The sequence below is a fragment of the Pleurodeles waltl genome, chromosome 12 (genome assembly GCF_031143425.1).
Source record: "Pleurodeles waltl isolate 20211129_DDA chromosome 12, aPleWal1.hap1.20221129, whole genome shotgun sequence".
NCBI lineage: Eukaryota > Metazoa > Chordata > Amphibia > Caudata > Salamandridae > Pleurodeles > Pleurodeles waltl.
This window is the reverse complement of record NC_090451.1, coordinates 188,726,518-188,749,938: the sequence shown is the minus strand read 5'-3', so window position 1 is coordinate 188,749,938 and position 23,421 is coordinate 188,726,518. Positions and strand designations below refer to the sequence as shown.

The window sequence follows — 23,421 nt, the reverse complement described above, 5'->3', positions numbered from 1 at the left end:
GAATACTCTTCCACTCGACAATTACAGTATCAGTGACCATGCTGGATTTGGAAAGCCTCTTAGGGCCTACAGCTTTCCTCTTCAATTTTGTTAGGATTCACCGGCTCCTGTAGTGAACTATGACAGCCTTTTGGGTCTCCGACTACATGGCCTCGGACGAACCTTGTGAAGCATGCAGCTTGATGCCTATAAAAGACAGTTGAAAAAAGATAAACAGACATAATAGGACATGACAAGACAGGACACAGCAGGGTAAAATTTGACATACCATAGCAGCACAGAATTACATGGCAAAGCATCACAAAATAAGAAATATTGTAGAACTGCTTTAATGCAAGTTGAAAATTCTTTTAATGATCGATTGTAGCGTATGCTATGTAGTTGTTGCTTCAACACCTCTTTGTCTCATTGTACCTGCACCCACGCTTCCCTAATTGTAGCTTACTAGACTGGGTAACTATGTCTGCCTGGAATGTCCACGTCTGCTGGAGTGTGTGCAGCTGAGCTATGTTCTGCTGCAGACTCTTTGCTACACTGTTTTCTAACATCCGCCCCTGTTTAACAAAAGCAAGATTTCCACCCAATACACATTTGTACAGCCTGTCAACAAACAGCCATTCTTTCCTCTTCCTAGTGCAAGGCTGACTGTAGTTGCAATAGCAGCCGGAAGTGATGAAGTTATGGAATAGTGGGAAACACAATTTTCCATCCAAACACAATAAAACCAATTGATTTAAAGTAGCATTCAAATGCAATTTTTATGATATTCAGTACTTGAAATGGGAATATCCAAGTGCAGGTACTCACTATCCTAGAGTACCTCTTTGTTACTGAGAACTTGCAGTACTCTTCTAGGAGCGTTGTGCCTCTGCTGTCAAGTCCTGGTGCTCGTCTTCTTAAAGATGTGAAGGTAGTCACTAACTGAGAGTACCTGCACATTTAAAGCATCAATTACAGCTGTAATTTGTATTGGGCCTATGTATAACTCTGTAAATAGACTATACCTGTGACCCTCTTGCCTAATTAATTGCGCCTGTCTCTTTTACAACTACAACAGTACCAGAGTGCTGAAGAATTATAGTAACCAGTCCTTTGTCCCATATCCCCTTCTTCTCTTCTCTTAGAGTCTATACTGGGAATTTGCAATCTTTCCCATGGTAATAGCTACTTATGTTCAATAAAAATCATCTCGAACTACTAACACAAATTATCAGTGTTAAAATAGTGACCACTTCATAAAGGATTCCATTAGTGGTCAGTACATGCAGGGTTTTTAGCGGTCACCATGTGAGGGCATCAGGCAAGTTCATAAGCAATAATGTAAAAAAAATGATGAATTCATTTGAATGCCTGTACATGTTATAACTATTACATACAAAATGTTTCCTGGCATCTAAGAAAGAGCATCAGTAGTACGACTCCCCAGTGCAACCATTTAAATACCAGTCGTGTATACATTTTTTTATGCAAACATCAGTTTATCATTTCTGAAAATAAAATCATTATACTTTTAAGTATATACTTTTTAATTTTGGAAAAATACCTAATTCAACCAAACAAAAGTTTTTTATTTACTAGGCTGGGCTACACATTGGGGAGGAAGCTACTCACAGGTACATGGAGAACTACTAGTAGCTCCCGAGCTACTCCTTGGAGAACCCTGGTCTACGCTATAGCATTTCTTTAGTTCTACACTGTTCTCTTCTGTATTTACCCTCAACAACAGGTTAAAATCAAGACAATTGTTATTGGTATATAGAACAACGTTGTGGCATTTTTATACCCAGTACATTTAAGGGGCCATCCAGGTAACAGGTAAAAAACACAGTTCTCTTTGCTCAGGCCTGCGTCACTAGCAGTCACCAACAACAAGCGTGACAGAACGTTCCTTTGTTTGAAGACGTCTGTTTAGGTTTAGTGACACTGTGTGGCATCACTCACTGGTAGCTTTTGCAGTGAAGTGCTGCTGCAAGGCCTCAAGGAGTACTGGCATGTAATAACAAAATCACCATCCCAACAGCCTCACTCGGTCACGTACAGAACCAGAGCCACGGAGCCGCTTGTTATTCATTGAGTGCTGGGGGCAGCCCTCTGCTTGATTCTATCCAAACTGATGCTTTCTAATTGTTAACGATTGGCGATATCAGGCATTTAAATATTTGATTCGACATGAAATGCGACAGTGATATAAATTTGGTGCAGACATTACACAAATCATTATGTGGATTGCGAAGCAGTACAGTAATAAACAGCAGTATGTAACACGGGGAATTCCAGGAATGACGTATGTGTACCAGAGGTACCCCGTCAGTTAATTAGAATGTTATCAATAATGCACCATTCCCATAGTTAACACGCGTCGAGTAAAGCTCTGCAATAACGTCAGCGTTCCCATTAATTATTTAGGTGCTGCACGAGGAGTTCCTGCACTTCATTTGTTGAATTTTGAAGTATCACTATAATTAATTTGAAAACACTTTAATAAATAAGTATGTTCCTAAATAACCATTGCAACAATCCCTATTTACAACACACCACTCCAGAAAGATTATCAGAAATTCAGGATTATGTGCACTGCATGGTATTCAGATCCTATGTAGTGCTAGCGCTTCAGTAATACACGCTGCATTGGAAACCTCCAATAAGCATTTCAATAACTGATTATGTACGGTGTACTGAATTCCAAGAGTACGTATGTGCACAATGGGATCTAGTTCTACAATTGAAACGCTCATTTACGTGTCATCCTCTTAGTGATGCTGTGTAAACCAAAGCTCTCCATTCGTCTGATTCTGTGTGACGTTTGCTGTTAGGTACGTAGCCTCCGTGTAATACGAGGCATTCCATGTTTTTGAGTCTTTGGTGGATCATTTTGTAAAATATTACGCATCTCAGTTCATTAATTCTGTCGAATATTAAGCATTCTGTTAATTAATACTATGTATGGTAATGCATTGCAACAATGGATTCTGTAAATATGTGGCATGGGACATAGGCAGTGACACATCTACCATACAACAGACTCTGTTCTAGCCTAACAGACCTTTCAGAGTCCTTGACTATTTCGGAAATTATGTAGGCCAGCCCTCACGTCACTTCCTCTCCTGCTGCCTAACATTTCCCTTCCTCATCTCTGCATGCGCTGCCTTCGGTTCCCTCTTTCTGCCATCATAGCCCATCTCCTCCTCTCCACTTTATCATATTTCTTATTCGATACCAAACTGTGAGGCAAATGGGTGTATAATAGTCTTCCTCTGAGTGCTCCTGAAGGCTAGATACCGGAAATCAGGTGCTTTTGTCGCAATGATACTGATTCGAGTGAGAGGGTTGCTCCCTAATAACCTTATTGACATTTTTCCCTTTCAGGAAAGAGAGCTACCTGACCACAGCATGAAGCAATGGACACGCTGAACATGGAAGATCTGGGTGACACTGGCTCGCTGTCACTGCTGCCATGGATGGCCTCTTGCTTCATGGTATTCGGCGGGGTCCTTCCTTACATCCCGCAGTATAAGGATATCCAGAGGACCAACAATGCCGACGGCTTCTCTACATGGGTCTGTCTTGTTCTGCTCATGGCCAACATCCTCCGAATTTTCTTCTGGTAGGATTGGCCGCCTAATTTAATTACTAGTACATTTTTTAAGCTTGGACTGATTTTTTCACAATTCCATTGACCTAGAGTCAAACAGCACTTAAGATCTAAAAATTCCAATAACTCAGAAATCACAGAAGCATCTGCCTGGGGAAACGTGGCTGACATGGCCACACAGGGGAGGTCATTTTTCAAGGTTGTCGGTCATTTTTCAAGATTGGGTGGAAGGTAGCGAGGACAGGTCATAGAGAACTGCCCTGGGGAGAGCGTTTCAGAGGTTGACTTGTAATGCTAGGGTAGAATTAGTCTCGTGTCTTTCCCTACCCTAGACTTGTTCAAGATTGGGTGGAAGTTAGCGAGGGTAGGTCAGAGAGAACTGATATCGGGAGAGCGTTTCAGAGGTTGTCTTGTAATGCTAGGGTAAAATTAGTCTCGTGTCTTTCTCTACCCTAGACTTGTTCAAGATTGGGTGGAAGGTAGCGAGGGTAGGTCAGAGAGAACTGATATCGGGAGAGCGTTTCAGAGGTTGACTTGTAATGCTAGGGTAGAATTAGTCTCGTGTCTTTCCCTACCCTAGACTTGTTCAAGATTGGGTGGAAGTTAGCGAGGGTAGGTCAGAGAGAACTGATATCGGGAGAGCGTTTCAGAGGTTGTCTTGTAATGCTAGGGTAAAATGAGTCTCGTGTCTTTCTCTACCCTAGACTTGTTCAAGATTGGGTGGAAGGTAGCGAGGGTAGGTCAGAGAGAACTGATATCGGGAGAGCGTTTCAGAGGTTGACTTGTAATGCTAGGGTAAAATTAGTCTTGTGTCTTTCTCTATCCTAGACTTGTTCAAGATTGGGTGGAAGTTAGCGAGGGTAGGTCAGAGAGAACTGCCCTGGGGAGAGCGTTTCAGATGTCTTGTAATACTAGGGTAGAATTAGTCTTGCGTCTTTCTCTACCCCAGACTTGTGGGCCTTTGACAGCACCCCTGTTCACTCAATGCCCCACCACCCTATCCCTCAATCTACTTCCTCTTCTGGACAGTCTGTCCCTGTTTCTAGGTCACTTCTTTCATGCACCACACTTGAGACGCCAGTAAGGATTTTTTGCCATGTATGAGTGATAGGGTCGGTAGCGGTCTGTTTCCATTTTCTGACACAGATGGAAATTAACCGACCTGGCGAGGAGTCAAATCTGCTTCTCCTCTCCCGGATTCATTTTTAATGATTGGTAGAAGAGGAATGTCAATGTCCTTTCAGCATTTAATTAAAAAGGACTTCTAATAGTTGACGTTTGTTCTTTCTGCACAGCAGTCTTGTAAAAGTCTCTTCGCCATCGAATGTCCTTGGAATAAGAAAAAGGCACCATAATGAGCTCTGCATTCATTTATTAATGGGGCCAAGCTTGAGGGGAGAAGGTTAGGGGTTTGCGTATGGATATTAGCAACGAATGAAGTAATTGTGGTGGACCTTCTAAACGTTTGACACATTTTTTAAAAGCTGTATTTTCTCACTTTCCGTATCAATTCTGATTCAATAAAGCAGTTCTGAGTCACCATGTTTTAAATACGAAAATACAAGAGTGGTGTTCAAGTAATGAATCAGGCACATGTGTGTGCAAAGGTATGTCCCTTAGGGGAAGTGAGACTTGTGAAGGGAATGGTGAGTATTTATGTAAAAAGAGGAGTGAGTGGGTCCAAATTAAAGTAGAGCGCCACAGGAAGTGTATGTCAGGTAAAAATTTGTTTTGACGGTTCAGAAAATCTCCATACACTCTTATACGCTAATTTTCGGGCCTTGTTTCAGTCCTTTGCTGCCACCACTAAGTGGTCCATTACAGTTGCAACTTTACGTTGTCTTACTGAGACATTTGCTCTGGTGTGCCAGGTTTAAAGAGTAGTCTTTGGGCTTCCTGTGATCCTCCGGACCCTGGGATCCAGAGCAGCATGCTAACAAGCGTAAAGCAATAGAACACCTCATGTGGGGGAGCTAACACTATATCAATGTAATCACAGTACAGGTAAAATATATACCTCACAATAATAGTAGCATAACGCACAGAGGTTGGGCAGTCGATTGCTGTTCAAACAGGCGGCATAATAATTCCTTCTAGATGCTTGAAACTCTTAGATTCACATAATCAAAACTGCTAAGGGGCATGTTTATCACCCAGTACTGTACCAGTCCAGAGCAAATAAACCAGCCATCACCACCTGAACAGGCTTTGAATAACTGAATAGATCTGCCACATGCTGCTGGTCAATGGAGGATTTTAATTTAGTCTACCACTGTGGGTCCCAAATAGGTACAACCTACAACTGCTTCTTCTCATCGCACAATCACAATCAGATATAGGATTATATTACCTGAGTCCATCCCAGCAGATCTCTCCATCATTTCTCCCTTTAACCTGTTCCTGCGCAGGACCTTTCACTCTGAACAAAATATCTCAGAATGGACAGCCCACTCAGTGCAGAAACCAGTTAAGTGGACTATGAGCATAAGAAATAACACAAAGGCTCCTACAGAGATTCTCAAAGTTGCCAATTTACTGAAAACCATAATTTGTGTGCCTGTCTCTCACACTTCTTCATCCATCACACTGCTAAGAGCTGCATCGCATTTCACGATACCCACAACTTGATGATCACCATGCACCACATGGAAACACTTCCCACATAGGATCAAAACAAAGACAACATCCATCCAACCACTCACCCTGCACAATGTAGAGTGCTATACATGTAAGCAGGCACTTCAGCACCCCAAATAGGAGTAGTACAAAATAAAATATAAATATTATAATAAAGTACAATACAATACATTATTACAGGTGTTGTTGAAAACCAATATGGCTTGGCAGTGTAAGGGCACCCCTAAACAACAGTGTAATGGTCAAATATTAAACAAAAGCTATTTTATAAGTAATCCAGCCACTCACATGATATAATTACTTGCAACATTTTAAAGTTCAGATCTTTGTTTTGAGACATTAATAAAAACAAGTGAACATTACTTTTTAAATACATTTCTGGAAATACGTGCATTTGGCAGTGCAGGGTCTAATCGAGCCTGATGCTATTACTTAAACTTAGCAAACATGACACAGGTCTAGCCATGTAGCAGCAGCCAGACGGGGAAGGCAGGTAAAGGTGAGCAGTGAGCTAGGTGCCTTTAGCCTTTAAGCGTGAAAAACATGCTCAAGTCTTCACTGTGTGTTTGTACATGTATGTGAGTGTACTTCTAGGTTTGTGCATTTATGTGTGTGTGTATATGTATGTGTAGATCTCACAAATGTCTCTTGATAAAGTTCTGACTATGGCCTAATGGCTGCAGTTTAAATTTGGGCATTTTGTGAGAATCCATGTTATGATGGCACCCACCTTTGTTTAAAGTGCGTGCCTTGGTATAATGGCAGTATTTCCTGGCTTACTACAGACATCTGTAGCATAATGGTGCGTATTCTTATTATAAATCTGGTCCTGTCATAATCATGGTAATTCTTATCCTGTGGTGTCTTCCTTGGCATTAGATGATGTGCACTTGATGATAATACACTGATTTTTGGACAACTGAGGTGTATTTACTAAAAATGAAAATATTTTTGGGGGATGAACATTTGTTTTTTTATGAAAATTCTAAGATTTTAGGAAATTGAGCTCCCAGGCTTCTCTTAGTCCCCTGACTTGTGGACCATCCTTTCTGGATGTGCCTTCTCCCCCATGGATACAGCAGGGCCAGCGTCATTGGGGATTTTCGTCCTCCAATGACCACCTTACAGTTAGGCAACAACATCTGCATGGATTCCCATTGTGACTCAAGTAATCTGAGAGTGACCCTCAACTGATCCATTTGTTGAGAATTTCATGAGTCAGTCAGTCAAGAGGAAGCTCTTACTGTTAAGGGTAGAAGCAGCACAGCTGGATGCAGCCACTTCGGGCCCAGTGGCCTCACAAGCTGAAGGGCCTTTAACTCCTGTATCTGCTTCTTTGTTGCCTGTCCCTGAAAGCCATGGTTCAGCCTCTGCTCCTCCACCCAGAGCTGGCTTTAGGGTGGTGCACCCGGTGCCACTGCACCATGTGCTGACTTTATGAGGGGGCACCGTGTTTACAAGTATATTGTAGTTTTAAAAGCCCCTACTGCTGCATTCCTTGCCTCCAGCAAATTAAAGGCAACAATCAAAATGTCAAGAAATCTCTAGTGATTAATGTTCTGCCTGGAGAGAGACCGGAGTTTTCTCTAGTGGAAGTTTTAAGGTAGCACAGAGGGTTAATATGCCTGCTGTAAAGAACATGTACCATGCAGATCACAAAGTGCATACAATGCAAACAGGTCAGTGGGTTACTGTTTTTGTCAGAGAGGTCCTTTTGTTTCTTACAGTTTATAAGCTAAAATCCTAATATAGAACACTAAACTATTAACTGTCATCAAAGAACTGCGTAGGTTCCAGAAGGTATAAATATAGACTAGAGCATTATTATTTTTTCCCCAGTCTTTCTTTATCCTAATGTTGCTAAAAAAGGGTTCATTTGTGTATAAATCAGTTACTATTATTAAAGAGAACCCCCAACCATGGTGTTACATTGTAAATGCTGAGTTTGTGCTTCTTCAAACCAAGCAAAGCTTAAACTATACAGCCTACCAGTAAGGATGACATGTGATTCCTACATCTTGTAGTGCTCTGTCTTATGTAACATTTCTTAGACACTATTTACCCGCTTGATTGATTGTCACTGTGTAATGTGTGTGTGATGTAAAGTGCTCTGACACCCTGCATTCGAATGAGTGGCACTACAAAACTAATTAAGTGCATCTGAGAGAGAGCGGTGGACGGGCACTGTTAAAGGGTGGTAGCGAGAGAATCTGTGGCAGAGGTGGTCATTGGGAGTGTCAACAAACATTGCCGCACAAGGAGCCGCCAGCACTAAAGCCGGCCCTGCCTCCAAACACCCTGGAGCTTATACCTGAGATTCACTGCATTCTAGTTTCACCTATTGGAGAGCATGTGCCACCTTTAAAGGTCATAAGTTCGAATTCAAAACATAAAAAATGTTAAAAGCTTGAAATGATTGGCTTGAATTTCTTTTTTTTTAAACGTTAGAAACAGATAAAAAAACAAGGATCAGAATAGGGATATGTGTTCGTGAAAAGTAGATAGTTAGGGTCAAGGGTGCAAAAAGATTAGGTTTAGGTCGGAATTAGAGTTATGTTCGTTTCAGAGTTATCCCTAGACACATTTAGTGCCCCAGCTAGGCTTAGTGTAAGGGACAGTCTTTGAGCTAGCATTAGGGTTCGGGTAAGAATTAGGAATATGTTTCGGAATATGGTGAAGGTGAGGGTTCGTGTATGGTTTCATGTTAGAGTTAGGGCAAAGGATTCAGGCACAGTAAGTAAACATGGTTTGTCTTTTAATGTCTTTTAACCAACAATAATTCTGAAACATAATATTTTTTAATTGAGAACACTGTTTAAGGAGTAATTCTTGTTTGTTGTGCACCAGTTTCATCTGGTTCATGAATCCAATCACATGTGGGAACTGAATGTTTTTTTCCATTTATCCATGAACCTTTGAGCCCATGGTGCCCAGTGGGCTCAGATTGGTGACAATGAAAGTGAACGTACTAATGGCAGAACCTTCTGTGCTAGTGATTTTCAGTTTTTTTTTATCTGCCAACATATTCACTTTTTCACAAGTAGATAAGTAGATGTATCCATATTTTCTGTTGAAATTACCGTTAATATTCAATAGAAAATGTGAGGTACTCACTTTACTCTTCTCAAACTATAGAGGCTGAGGGTCCCATCAGTAATTAGGATGTTTAATATCTTCTTCACTTCTACATGGCGTACAATCTGGATATCTGAACTAGGGATGGGGTTGTTGTGACTCTTGTAGATGTTTTGCCTTAGCAAAATCCTTTAAAGTCAATTGCAACCCACAGGTTGTGTACTGTATTCTAAAGTGAAGTCATAGTGCAGGCAAGCCTTACTCAAGAAATTGTTTGGCTAGGCCCTTCTTTTAGTGCATGGGCTGTCTCGTTCCAAATTATTTACATTCTTGGTAATTGCTTCCATTACAATAGAAGTGGTACCTGTTATTTACCACAGTGGACCTTTAGTACCTCATTTAGACGAGGGCAAAATATAAACATTCACCTACAATGGCACTTAGGGCCTAATTATGAATCTGTCTGTCACTATACTGCCAGACTCGCTGTGGGGGTCTGGCGCTGCTGCTGTGGCGGACCGACCACCACATTACTACCCTGGTGGTCCGACAGCCAGGGTACCGCTGTCTCTGCCGGGATCAGGACAGGCTGACAGCGGGTGCAGGTTGTAATCAGCTAGGGCGGCGCTCTACGCGGCGCTATGCAGCCGATTACAACCTTGCTCTCTGACAGCCATTTCATGGCGGTTTGACCGCCATGAAAAGTCTTGCGGAGAACAGGTGCAAGGGGCCACAGGGGGGGCCCTGCACTGGCCATGGCATGGGCAGTGCAGGTGTCTCTCTGCTCGGCACCCTCGTAATGCGCACTGTGTGCTGTGCAGACAGTGTGCATTACAAGGGTGGCGATTCACCCTACGGGCGGCAGCATTGCTGCTGGCTCAATTAGGAGCCGCCAACAATGCTGTGCCACTTTCTCTCTGAGCTGACAAGCGGAAACCTCGGTTTCCGCCCGTCAGCCCACCGGGAAAGTCATAAAGGGGCCAGTGGGAAAGTATCAACAGTTTGGCGGACGCGTGTTCCCATCCACCAAACTCGTTATCAAGGCCTTTGCCTATTCCTCCCTCCTCATGGTCCTCGTGCCCCATTTAGAGCTTTGTGATCTGCTGCTTTTCTAAACGTTGAGCCACTGCCTCTGCTGTTGGATAAACTGTGATCACTGGCAATTTGCCAGTAGAAATGGTGTTGTATGACTCGCCTATTTGGAGCCAGCTTTCTAACACAATGCCAGCCATGATTTTGCTTGTCTGCCACCGCCATGCATGGCAGTGTCTAGCAAAAAAAATGATTAGTATCCCCTACTTGCTGGAAATAAGTTCCCAGGTTTCCAGAAACATTTTTTGTTTTTTCAAAACAGCCCTCAGCTTTGAGCGTTTGTCTTTGAACCCCCCCCCCCGCCAAAAATCGCTGACCTGTGGCATGGTGGTTAAACCTTATTCTACTCTATTTTTAACTGAAAAAACTTTGGGGTAATCCAATTAATTCAGCCTTTTCTTCTCACTTTCTCCCTATGATGTTTTCCTGCAATGTTTTTTTTAAATGCTGCAGTCTTTGCAAACTTCACAAGTTTTGGCATACTTGACAGGGCGTTGAAAGATGATAGCCATTCCTGTTCTTGTGCTCAGACGGTCATTTATCGTTTTTAAGGAGAGAGCTCTGGTTAGCAGTGGTAACGTGTGCAGAGTCCTGAGGGTTGAAGGCAAAAAGTTAGAGGGGAAAACCATGCCAATGGTGCCAGTCCTAGCAGAAGGCGGGAAACTCAACAAGCCTAGGGTGTTAGATGCTCTGCTTCACACTCAACAGCCTGGCAATGCAAGTGGAAGGATGATCACATTTTGGGCGCACAGAGTACATTTGTGCTGGTGGATTTTCTGACTCACTTGTCACGATCTTCTGATGGCACAGAAGGTAAAATCGTAGTTTATATATATATAAAGTATAAATTACGGTGGAGGGTATGAATTTATCACTGCTTGTTGGAGGTTACATAGGACATGGCATGTGGTGATTTAGCACATGATCATGGTGCAATGAAGTGTTGTGGTTCTTACTAATTCTGTTAGTTGGAGAACTAAATACCTTTAATTTTTTGGAAGAAAATGCTGCAAGGGATCAGCTTTATTATTGATTGAAATGCTTCCTGCTTACCAAGAACAAAGATCAATCTTCTTAAACAAGTTAATTTGTCACAGGGCTCCTTATCAACTGACTGAAGCATTCTTAACAGCTTAAAGCTGCTTCCCTTTTCTATGGTCTTATGTGTAGTAATTCCCTCAACCAAACGACCCCATACTTTAACCTCGATCTGTAGTGCATCCTATTAAAATAACCTATTTTTCTGAAAATAAGCTTCCTCTTTCTTTGTAATAAAATGTAGAAATATTGTTGTTTTTATGTTTTTTTCAATGAACTTAAATAATGATTTTTCTCATTCCACCCATGATCATACATTAGTTTTGTATATAAACATATAATAAATCGGGCAATATTGGGCAGTTATATTAGGAATGATGATGATTAGGCGATACAGTTTGTGTAAAGTACGTGAATTGTCGAGAAAGCCGATTGTCATTGATTTTATTCCTGTGAATACACAATGATCCCATATTAATCACTAAAGAGCTAGCCGGTGAGGTAGGGTATCGTGTGCAGAGTCCTGAGGTATCTGGCATACTGGGGATCATACACAAATACAGAGCAGTCCGCTGCCACAAGATGGCGGGGTTGTAGACCTAGAGAGAGGCCTAAACCAGAGAACATGACCAGAACTCACCCGTGACTCTCACGGTTTACCTGAGTACATTTGGAAACCTGCAAAAATGTCTGGGACAGCTGGGGACACCACAAACAACAAGCAAGAAAAGGCAGCCTCATACTGAAAAACGATTTTTTTAAATTACTTTTTCCTGCACTTGGGGAAGGGCAGGCCCGCACAGAGAAAATAAAAACAAAGAGAAAGAAAAAGAAAGATAAGTTATATTATCGAATCTGACCCGTAAGAGGTGAGTTTACTATTAGAATAGAAACCAGACTCCCTCATGCTGCCCCCTCGATAGATTGAAAACCAGTTTTCCATTTGATGTGCTCATAGACTGCAACACTATTACTTTTGCCTGTGTTAAGTACCTGTGTGATTACAGTAATGATCCGAGGCATTTAGTTAATTTGTGAATTCTGCCTTTTGTATGTCTTTTCTTTAATCCCTGGTATCTCCATCACCTTTAGGTGTGGGAAGTTTTTTGAACTCACCCTGCTCCTGCAGAGCATTGTTATGATCGCCGCCATGCTGGCCATGCTGCAGCTCTGCTGCTCCGTACAGAGTGTCAACAAGGTCTCCACTAAAAGTCACTTTTTCACAGGTAAGAATCTGACCTTTCAGAAAGTGGCAATGCCCGAGGTTAGCAGGTTTTAGGTTCCCCTATGTCACATTAAAGTAACATTTTAATACATATAGCATAATTCAGCAGCAAACAGCTACAATAAAGATCTTGGAGCTGCTGCTGCCTGTTCGGTGATGGACAGACACAAAAGCCTCAACCGTGGACTTACTCCTTCTTTCACTTGGATGCAACAGAGGCTTCTTTTCTTCACCCAAGGCCTCCACCATAGGGTTCCTTTTTCTACAGTCTACAGCTACTTGGAGTGGTGTAAGGTTCAGGGAGAATGTTTGATAGCAGACAGAGTAGCCATGTACATCCTCGCGCATGAAGAAGAGTGCATGCTGATATCATTCTCCCCATCAGAGGGGACAGTAATGGAAGAGTCCACCTGGGGCAGAAGGAGGGCAATGAAGTAAAAGCAGGGGAGTGGCCTACACTAATAACGCATTGGCTTCAACCAGGTTTGACCAAAGACACCTCAGATATCACAAGCCCATGGCCAGTCCTGAACCCATACTCCTGCTCTCTAGGTCATGGGAGCGGAGCCAGGAAGTAGAGGATGAGGAGTATGTCACTGCAGGGCCTCGTGACACGGATTGTTAACGAATGACCTCAAAGCTCCCAGAGTTCTGCCTCCATCCTAGCACTCACCTCACCACTGAGTCAAAACCCCACCCGAGAGCTGTTCAAGATGTCCAATGCCTTCTAGGAAATGTCGGGGAGGGAGTTGTAAGTGATCTTCTGAAGGAATATGTAATATAGCAGCTAACCCAGCGCCTGTAAAGATGCTGTTATAAAGCAGTTCCGTGGTATCTGTAAGGAGTCAAGAAGCAACACTCTTGCGCAACTGGATGATGCGAAGCTAACAGCACTGGGCCTAATCTCCATAATATGTCCTGACATCACCCTCAGCAAGAGATTTCAAACGCCTGGGCTGGCATAGCCCCATCCTCTGAAACCTTGACTGCCGATCATCGGGTAAGCACCCTTTCCCAGACGTCTCAGACATTCCCTCGCCTCTCCCCTTCCCATATTTCCTAGAAGCCGCTTAGGGAGTGTTATTACTTGATTAGCAGAGCAGCTGCCACATTCCTGCAGTCCACTGAGAATTACAATACACTGATGCCAGGAGAGTTAGCGAGAGGGTAGGATGCGAAGGCTGTTCACAATGGGTGTTTTGTGGTGATGGAGAGTAGAATGAGAATGGTGTATGATTTTTATTCTCTTTTTCACTGAATTTTGCTTTTTACTTTCACAATTTCCCATTAGTAAAGAAATATGAGACTACATAGACCATTGCTACAGGTTCATCGACGGCCTTTTGTCTTGGGGCTCTCAGGTGGCATCGGTTCACTGCAACACATAGTCATTTTGCGGAATATTCAATATAGCCCCTATCTGACACGCCTTTTCAAGCTATACTGCGGTGCCCTCCAGTCTGGTGCAAACAGTGAGACTGGACTTAAACAGCACAGGCACAAATTCCAGCATATTTCTGCTCCTCAAGTGTGTAGTGTTGTGATTCTCTTCTTGGACAGTTGGTAGGTGATGCTGCTGGGTCAGAAACGATGGCATCAAGGGAGGTCCAGCACCCTGTGTGGAAATTAGAGAAGGGATTTTGTTTTATGGTATACGAGTGCACCAAAGCCAGGGTCATGCACTTTGATTTATTGCGTCATATTTGTTTTTTAATGGAGCCCATTGGGTAAACATTAATTGTGGCTATTGTGTGTGTTAGCACCAGCTCATGGCGACCCTGCAGTTGCACTGTGACCTGTGCATTACACAGTGTTATCATGCCACCCACACTGTATCCTTAAAGGTCATATCCTTCACTGGTGTTGCAACTCCATTATTCATGGTGTCTTACTGATCCTTGGAATCATATCCTTGAATGTTGGACCTAGGAGTCGGTCATATCAGTTTGTTTCAGAGGTGTGCATCACTTACCATTTTGATGCAGATGGTGTGTTGTAGCTTACCATTGCATTGTGCCCGGCTCCGTCACTTTTGTGGGAGTGACTGCTATTCAAGTGCAATCTACATACAGAAACCGCATTCAGAAAGTTATTAAACTTTGGCCCTTATTTATAGTTATATGGACGGTTTACTCCATCACAAACGTGACGGATATCCCGTCGGCCATGTTACGATTTCCATAGGCTGTAATAGAATCGTAATATGGTGGATGGGATATCTGTCACGTTTGTAGTTTCAGTAGTGGGCATGGGCAGTGGCTTCAGTGGCATAACAAAACATGGCAAGGGCCACCCTCCAGACTCACTCAGGCCACGTGCTGTGCTGAGGGGGCCCCCTGGAGTTCAGGGGCCCCCACACTGTGCAGGCTGCGGGAACCTTCGTTATGCCCCTGACTGGCTTGGTGATTTGATTCAATGACCTCCTCGATAATAGTTGTGATGATGGAATTGCATGTGTACATTGTCAGGTACTACTTGGAAATGCTTTATTGGATTGTCATGTTGGTGGTTATGAGCATGGTAAATGGCCTTCATCACATTCCTTTACATATTATTTACAATGAGCTGTGTTTGATGGTCACCCTCCTCCTCTTACCACCCCCTCTTACAAAATCCCCCCCCCCCTCCGCCCTCCCGGTACCGGACATGAGGACTGAAATTGGTCATGGGGCGATGATGTTTCCTGCTGTGGCCTGACGGCCTGCATTGTTGTTGGTGCATCTAGTGGGTGATCGCTGGTTATAAGAATTTGTTTTGTAGTTATACCTGGTCACAGAGATTGGCTACTTCTGCGGGTATTTGGGTTGCTCTCAATGTACCTGTCCAATGGGTCTGTGACATTCATGCTTTGGGACATATTTGCAAAACTATTTGTTTTTGCTGTTATAATGTTTAATGATTTGTGCACTGTGCTTTCTCCCTGAACACAGCCGTAGCATGGTTGGCCGTCATACATTAGGTGTAAACCCTTCATATGTGCACTCCACGCGGTGGACTTTATTACTCGTTGACATCTGAGCGCTTTCATTTGCTATGGTAATCGCCACCTTATGCTTGCACTTTTATGTTATTCATTTCCCGCAGCTGATTGTAACCTAATTTTATTAACAATCTTATTGTCACACGCATTTTCTTGACGTAATTTTACATTTTGTAGTAAATAGATGCATTTGGTTATTTGTGAGCTTGATGACCTTCATTTACCTGTAAAGGTGATTTTCACTTTCGCCTCGCGTGGTCTCCGATGTTGCTCATTGCTGGTCGTTGTTTCTTGAGTTCCAGGTGAAAGAAAAGGGCTTATAATTTGAATGTACTGGTGCATGTGTTAAATCATATGCTGTACATTTACATGTGGTTGTAGACTTTTCGTGAATAATGCGTTCAGAATAACCACATGCGCTCTTACCTCGTGATACTTCTGTATGCAAAGTATTCTTAACACACAGTTGCAAAGCTCTCTTGTCCAAGAGATGTATTGTGCAAGATATTCAAATTCGGCTTTTGTTTACATTGTCAGTCAGTCTGATGTTTTTTCGTGTTTAATTTTTTTAATCTTCATTACCTTCAATAAATAAATGTACTAAGCTAGTGGAAGTTTAACCAAAAGTGTATAAGCATCCCAGCTAACTCATGCAAGTTAGATTAGAATTGTTTTTCTGCCTATATAGTTCATTTATCTGTACTTGTGTTCAAGTTTCTATTGGGCAAAAAGGTCAGATGTGTACTTGTCTAAAAATGTAAGCTGAGCCTGAACCGCTGGTGTCTGCAGAGGGAGTCCAGATGAACACGTTCACTAGCACTGTTTTCCCTGCCTCCCCTTGTGCCCCACCACCACAGCTATTGAGAGTGCTAGGATGCAGAACCGAACAACAGTAGCCAGACGCATTGGTTAGTCTAACCACCATTGACTGCAATGCAGGGAATTTTTGCGTGCGCGCACACACAAACATACAAACACACACTATATATATATATATATATATATATATATATATATATATATATATATATATATACACAAAAGAACCCGAAATACTGAGGCTCAAAAAAGTGGCGGTCCGACCATGGTTTCGTGAACAACCATACAGAAGCAAAAACAAATTCTTGAAAAAGCAAGAAAGGTCAGGACACTTCCAGTGAAGTTGAAGCTTTTACTGTCATACAGATACTTCCTCCCAACGCGTTTCAGCCGTAGCCTTGTTCACAGATGGTACAAGGCTACGGCTGAAACGCGTTGGGAGGAAGTATCTGTATGACAGTAAAAGCTTCAACTGTTTTTTCAAGAATTTGTTTTTGTCATATATATATATATATATATATATATATATATATATATATATATATATATATATATATATATAGGCAGGATTACGTTTCTATACAAAAAGCATTTTTTTTACTTGCCTATATCTTTGGCACTGCTTGACGAATCCTCATGAAACTTTCCCAAATAATTTGCCGGTTCCGTCATCTGCTGTCTGGTAAGTTTCAGGGTGATATGTCCAGGGAGAGCCGAGAAAAAACAGGGGTCTCAAACACATTTTCCCCATACATTTTTCCATAGGGATTTTGAACAGTGATAGCGCAAAAACTACTGAATAGAATTACACCAAATTTGGCAGGAAGGTAAGTCCAGAAAGAGTGCTTTTTTTGTTTTGGTGTAATTCTGTTCAGTAGTTTTTGAGAAATTAAGCAGAAAACTAATTTGTATATGTAGGGACACAAAGGATTCCTGACCCCTAATGATCTCGTGCTGAGATCTGATTGGCTGATAACATTTCAACAAGAGAAGCTGTTGAAATGTTGTCATCCATCTTGCGCTTCAGCCAAGTCCCCCAAAAAAAGTTGAAAAAAAGAAAAGGGGCTAGGGTACGAACACCCTGAAACCTTAGCTCTGGTGCTGGGGTCCCAAAGGGACCCCTCCAGGGCTAAAAAGCATTTTTTTTGTTAATTGTATGAGGGGTGACGTGGTGGATCGGCATATTCACTTGTAAAATGACAAAAAAAAACAAAGCGTGGGCTCCCAAGCTTTGTTAGTCTTATGCCCCTGGGTTGGCCAAGTCCTGGGGGCTTTTAAAAAAAAAAGTGGGTGGGGGTCCTCCTCGCCCCCCTTCTGCTGCCCCGGAGACCACCACCTCCTGGGGCTAATTTTTTTTTAATGCGGGGGGGTGCTGCTCCGGGGACCGCCACCTACCCAGGGCATTATTGTAAGATGGGGAGGTGGCCTCCTGGCCTCCGCTAGCTGCCCTGGGGACCACTTCCCCGGGGCGATCTTGTAATTAAAGCAGGGGGCCCTTTAGACCCCCTTCTGCCCTGGGGACCACCAACCCCTGGGCCAAATATTTAAAAAAATAAAGGGGGTCCCTATGGGACCTCCGCGCCCCGGGGACCACCACAACCAGGGGCTAGGATCTAGTTGGAGGGGGACCTCATGGCCTCCCTTGAGGGGCCTCTGATGGCCTTGGGGGCTGCTACCCCCCCAGGGCAGACTCCTTCTATGTCCCAGGGGGGCCAACCCCTGAGACATAGCTGTTTGCTGCAGCTTGGCTGCAGCAGCAGCCGAGCCGCTGGAAACACTTCGGGTTTTGACAGCGGGACCTTTAAAGCAGGCCCGCTGTCAAAATCCAAAGTTTCATCTCTGTCCCGAGATAAAATGCTTCAGCAAGCAGGGAGCTGCTGTGAAAGTAGCATTGTGATTGCTGAAGCACTGGCACTGCGGGGGAAGCCTTAAGGCTTCCCCTGCAGTGCAAGGTAGCCCATATGGATATTCTTAAAAAAAAAAATGAATAAAAAAAATTAGGGCCCACGGGGAAGCCCTTGAGGGCTCCCTTGCGGTCCCACATCGCCTGTAAAGGGCTTTAAAAAAAAATTTAATACATTTTATAATTATTTTTTTTAAAGTAGGGGCCGCAGAAGAACCCTGAAGGGCTCCACTCACGGTCCCTACTTTAAAAAAAAAAATGTTCACTACAAAGCCCACAAAGGGCTAAAAAGAATAAATGGAAAACCCACATAGCTCAGGGTGTTCTTTTCTTTTTTTTGGTATTAATAAATTGTACTTTTTAAATATATTAAATTCATTTTTCTTGCTAAAGCTAACAAAAATATCTCATTGTAATTACAATGAGATATTAAAGCCTAAATAAACTTCATTCTCTCTCACTTTCTCTCTTTCTGTCTCTCTTTCAATCAATTTCTCACACACCCACTTAGATACTTACGCACCCACTCACAGGCCCACTCAGACACAGACACTCACACACCCACTCACAGACCAACTGACACCCTCATGCCCGCCCTCAGAGACCCGCGCACAAACTGATGCACCCACTAAAACACTGATGTATGCACTCTCACACCCAGACAGACAATCTGACAGCCACTCTTCCCCCCAGATTCACCCTCTCACATCAGCTGCCATACCCAGAGAAGCTGCGGCTAACTCCTGCCGTGCATGGCGTAAGGGCTGTGCATAGTGTGGGTTTGTGTGGTTGGGGAGTGTTGGCCGCAGGGTCTGGCTGCAGGCCAGGTCTTGCGGGCAACCTCCTCTGTGCATGGGTGAAAGATGTGCATGGTTGGGTGCTTATAGGGCGTTGGCCCTGTGGCACAGCCAAAGGCCGTGTGCTATGGTGGTTGAATTAACATATAGGCCCACATTATGAAAATGGTGGAATAAGCAGCCTACCGCCCAAAGACCGTCACCGCGGCTACCATCCATTCACCAGATTATGACCACAGCTGGACTTCCGCCACAAGAAGGGTGGAAATCTGGCTGTGGCCATACTGGCGGATGGTGGTAAGGTGGCGCTGCTACCACCAGCACCGCCTCGCCAGTAGACCACCGTCAGCCGTATCATGACACACAGTGATCTGCTGGCGGGAGTTGCTGGCGGTAGCAGCTTCCCGTACCATTTCCTGTCGGAAGACCCACCTGGATGCAGGTAAGTTGGGCTTCCGACAGGGGAGGGGGGTGGAGGGGTATGTGTGTGTGTGGGGTTGTGGCCATGAATGTGTGAGTGCCTTTGTGAATGCGACTGTGTGTGAAGTGTTGTTTGCGGGGGGTATGAATGGGTGTGAATGCGTGTAAGAATGGAAATGTGAATGCGTGTCTGCATGTCAGTGTGAATGTGTGTACGGATGTGTGATAATGAATGGATGCATGCGTGAATGAATGCATGTATGCTAGTGTGAGTGAGTGTGTGTATGCATGGTGCGTGTCTGCGAGTGTGCGTGTATGGGGGTGAGGGATTGGAAGGGGAGCCTGGATGCAGGGGGGGCTGGGGGCATCTGGGGAGTGTTTGGGGGGTGGGGGAGCCTCCTACCAGTGACAGGGAAGGAATTCCTTGTCACTGTTAGGGCCTACTGCCATAGTTTTCGTGGCATTGCAAACGCCACGAAAACCATGGTGGTAGGCATGCTCAAAATGCCGCCGGGGGTGCAATAGCGGCCGCCGGGCTGGAGATTGTTATCTCTGGCTCGGCGGCTGGTACCACCATGGGGGTAGGAATGGTAAGTTGGCAGGTTGGCTGCAGCCAAGCCGCTAGTGTCATAATGTGGAGGTATGTACCGCCAGCCTGTTGGAGGTACTACTGCCACATTATCACCTATCGCCGGGGTCATAATGACCCCCATAATAATTAAAAAAATACTATTTGTTAAAAAAACATAGAAATTCACTGAAAAAAACAAAGGTTACAGGGAATTTCTAGTTAGGAAATAGAATTAAAAAAAACCTTAGAAATTCATTGAAAAAAACAAAGGTCCCATGGACGTTATAGTTTAGTTCTGAATTTTCGTGTACAAAACGTAGAAATTCAGCAGTCATAGGTACCTCAGCTAGCTATAGCTAGCGCTCCCGTAGTGCACTGCTTATGGCCTCACATATAACATCACTCATGGCATGGTCAGTGACATCACTATATATATATATATATATATATATATATATAAATATATATATATACTAAGTTCGGTAACTCACCAGTAATTTAATTGCAGATGTTGAAGTGATATTAATGATGCCATAAAAGATGTCATGAATGATATAGTATGTGGGGTAATTAGTAGTGCATGGCGAGGACACAAGTTAGTGGGCCAGATATATAACAATTTCATTTTGTCAGTCTCTAATTGCGATTCATTGCAAATTGCAATTAGGGAGTCGCAAAATGAAATGTACAAATGTGTCTCAGACACATTTAGCAATCCCATTGGTGTCGCAAATGACCTACTCCATTAACATTCATGAGGTACGTCTCAATTTGCTACCCCATTGGGAATGGCCGCATTCACAGGAATGGTGGCCTGCTGGGGACAGCAGACCACCATGTCGGTGACTGCTTTTTAAATAAAGCAGTTTTTAATGTTGTAATGCAGCCCATTTTCTTTAAAGGAAAATGGAATGCATTCCAAAGAAAAAAATGAAAAGTTTCCATTTAATTTTTTCAGTGTAAGCAGTGGTCCTTGGGACCACTGCTTGCTCTGAAAAAATGTTGGTGCCCCCATTCACAAAGGAGAAGGGGTCCCTTCCCTTCCTGTTTGCGAATGGGTTAGCACAAACTTGAAGTTAGTGGTAACTGAGGTTGTTTTGCGACCGCATTCACTGTCATAAAACAATCATACATGCCATTGCAACTTGCTATTTGGAAGGCCCTCGGTCCGCCCCTTCCAAGTAGCGACTCGCAGACCTATTTTGCAATTCTGTAAATAGATTACTGAAACGCAACATAGCATTAGTACATACCAAAATGCTATATTCCGGTCGCAAATGGCCTCATTCTGCAAATCGGGCCGTTTACGAGCAGAAAGTAGCTATGTAGATCTGGAGCATAGTTATCTTAGTGCATAAGCTATAGTTACTTTGGATAACTATAACTGGTGAAATTCAGGGGGTGATTCCTACCCTGGCGGTCCGAGACCGCCAGGGTAGGGGACGGAGGAAGCACCGCCAACAGGCTGGCGGTGCTTCTGTCAGAAAAGGGAAGCTGGCGGTTTCCCGCCGGTTTCCCGCCGGTTTCCCGCTGGTTTCCCGCTGCCCCAGGGAATCCTCCACGGCGGCACTGCAAGCAGCGCCGCCATGGGGATTCCGACCCCCTTCCCGCCAGCCTGGTTCTGGCGGTAACGGGTGTCGTGGGACCCCTGGGGGCCCCTGCAGTGCCCATGCCACTGGCATGGGCACTGCAGGGGCCCCCTAACAGGGCCCCACATTGATTTTCAGTGTCTGCTTGGCAGACACTGAAAATCGCGACGGGTGCAACTGCACTCATCGCACACCAGCAACTCCGCCGGCTCCATTCGGAGCCGGCTTCCTCGTTGCTGGTGCTTTCCCGCTGGGCGGGCGGGCGGCCTTTTGGCGGTCGCCCGCCAGCCCAGCGGGAAAGTCATAATGACCGCCGCGGTCTTTTGACCGCGGTACGGTCTTCTGGCGGTTCCCGGTCGCCGCCAAACTTGGAATCAGCCCCTCAGTGTTTTTTTTATTTTTAAAACAACGTTTTAACTGACATTTTCACATCATGCTAACTTTTGTTTTTTTCAATGAATGTCTAGGTTTTTTTTTAGCATAAAGTAAACCATACATAAAGCCACTCCTTCCCCAGCACTGTGCATGTCCTTTGCATCCAACCCCTCCACCGGCAGCCAACCCTGAGCCGTATACAGCCTTCAGCCTTGCGCATCGTGAGGTTGGCCGAAGAAACCTCACCCTGACAGGCCCTGCTTCCAAACACTCCCAAGCTGCCAGCTCAATGCTACATGCAGCCTTCTGGAATGCGCAGGTTGTGACTGCATTCAGGTAGAATTTCTGACTTTGCCAAAAAAGCACTACACCAAAATATAAAAAGTGAACCTATAATCATCTTTCTCCAAAAAAAATCAATATTTTCAATCTAGTGTTATTTCAGTAATTCACAAAATGCAATGTTTCATAATAGTGATTATTATAAACATTTTCAATAATCATATTTAAATAATAAAGATGTCTGTGAGTCTTTCTTTTAACATAGTTTTACGACTGCAATTTGTGGGCTGAAAATGTGAAATGAAAGACTCACAATTTTTGGCCCACAAAATGCAGTCATAGAAACAACCACAAGAGGGCCTTGCACTCCATCTGAAGAGCATAGAGCTGTGTCCTGGTGCCCAGTCAGGAACCATGTTTTAAGAAACTTATTGGGGAGGAGGGTGTGCAGCTCCCTACCTGAGCCTTTACAGCTCTAGGGACCACATCCCCAGGGATTTTCTTTTTAATTAAGGAGAGGTTGCCATGCAGCTCCCCACCCCAAGCCACTTTGGGCTTCCTGGCCCCCTCCCTTCTTTTTCCAATTAAAGGAGGAGGTGCATGGCCACCCCCACCCCCAGAGCCTTTATGGTTCTGTGGACCCATCCCTTGGGGCCTTAAGTGGGTGCCGCTAGTTGGGGCCACAAGGGGAGATCAGGGGTCATTGTGGTCCTGCTGGCTCCACACATGCATCCATCCTGGGTGCATCGGGAACCAGCTTTGCTCCACCCAGGCTCAGTAGAAAATTATTATCCCTGCCTGAAGGATCGTGGGCAGGGAAAGAGAAGTCTGCTCTCAGCCGGCCAGAGCATTTTCAAAGCTCCCACGGGGTAGGAGCAGACTTCAGTTTCCCTGTGGATGCTACTGCGGGCAGGGAAACCACTGTGTCCTGTACGTAGTGCATGGGGTCTCCTGGACCTTAAAAGGCTCTGGCAGGGGGGGCTGCATGCCCCCTCCTTTTATTTTACAGAGCAGCCCCAGGGGATG

General features: G+C 44.1%; 1 protein-coding gene across 1 annotated transcript in view; it reads left to right on the top strand.

The window, feature by feature from the left end:
- LOC138267564 (solute carrier family 66 member 2-like) overlaps nt 1-23,421 on the top strand; it is a 244,558-nt gene that overhangs the window by 50,074 nt on the left and 171,063 nt on the right. The window contains exons 2-3 of the mRNA XM_069216616.1: nt 3,367-3,604; nt 12,527-12,660. Coding sequence (XP_069072717.1) covers nt 3,399-3,604; nt 12,527-12,660 — 340 coding nt within the window. The 5' untranslated portion in view covers nt 3,367-3,398. The remainder of the gene's footprint in view (nt 1-3,366; nt 3,605-12,526; nt 12,661-23,421) is intronic.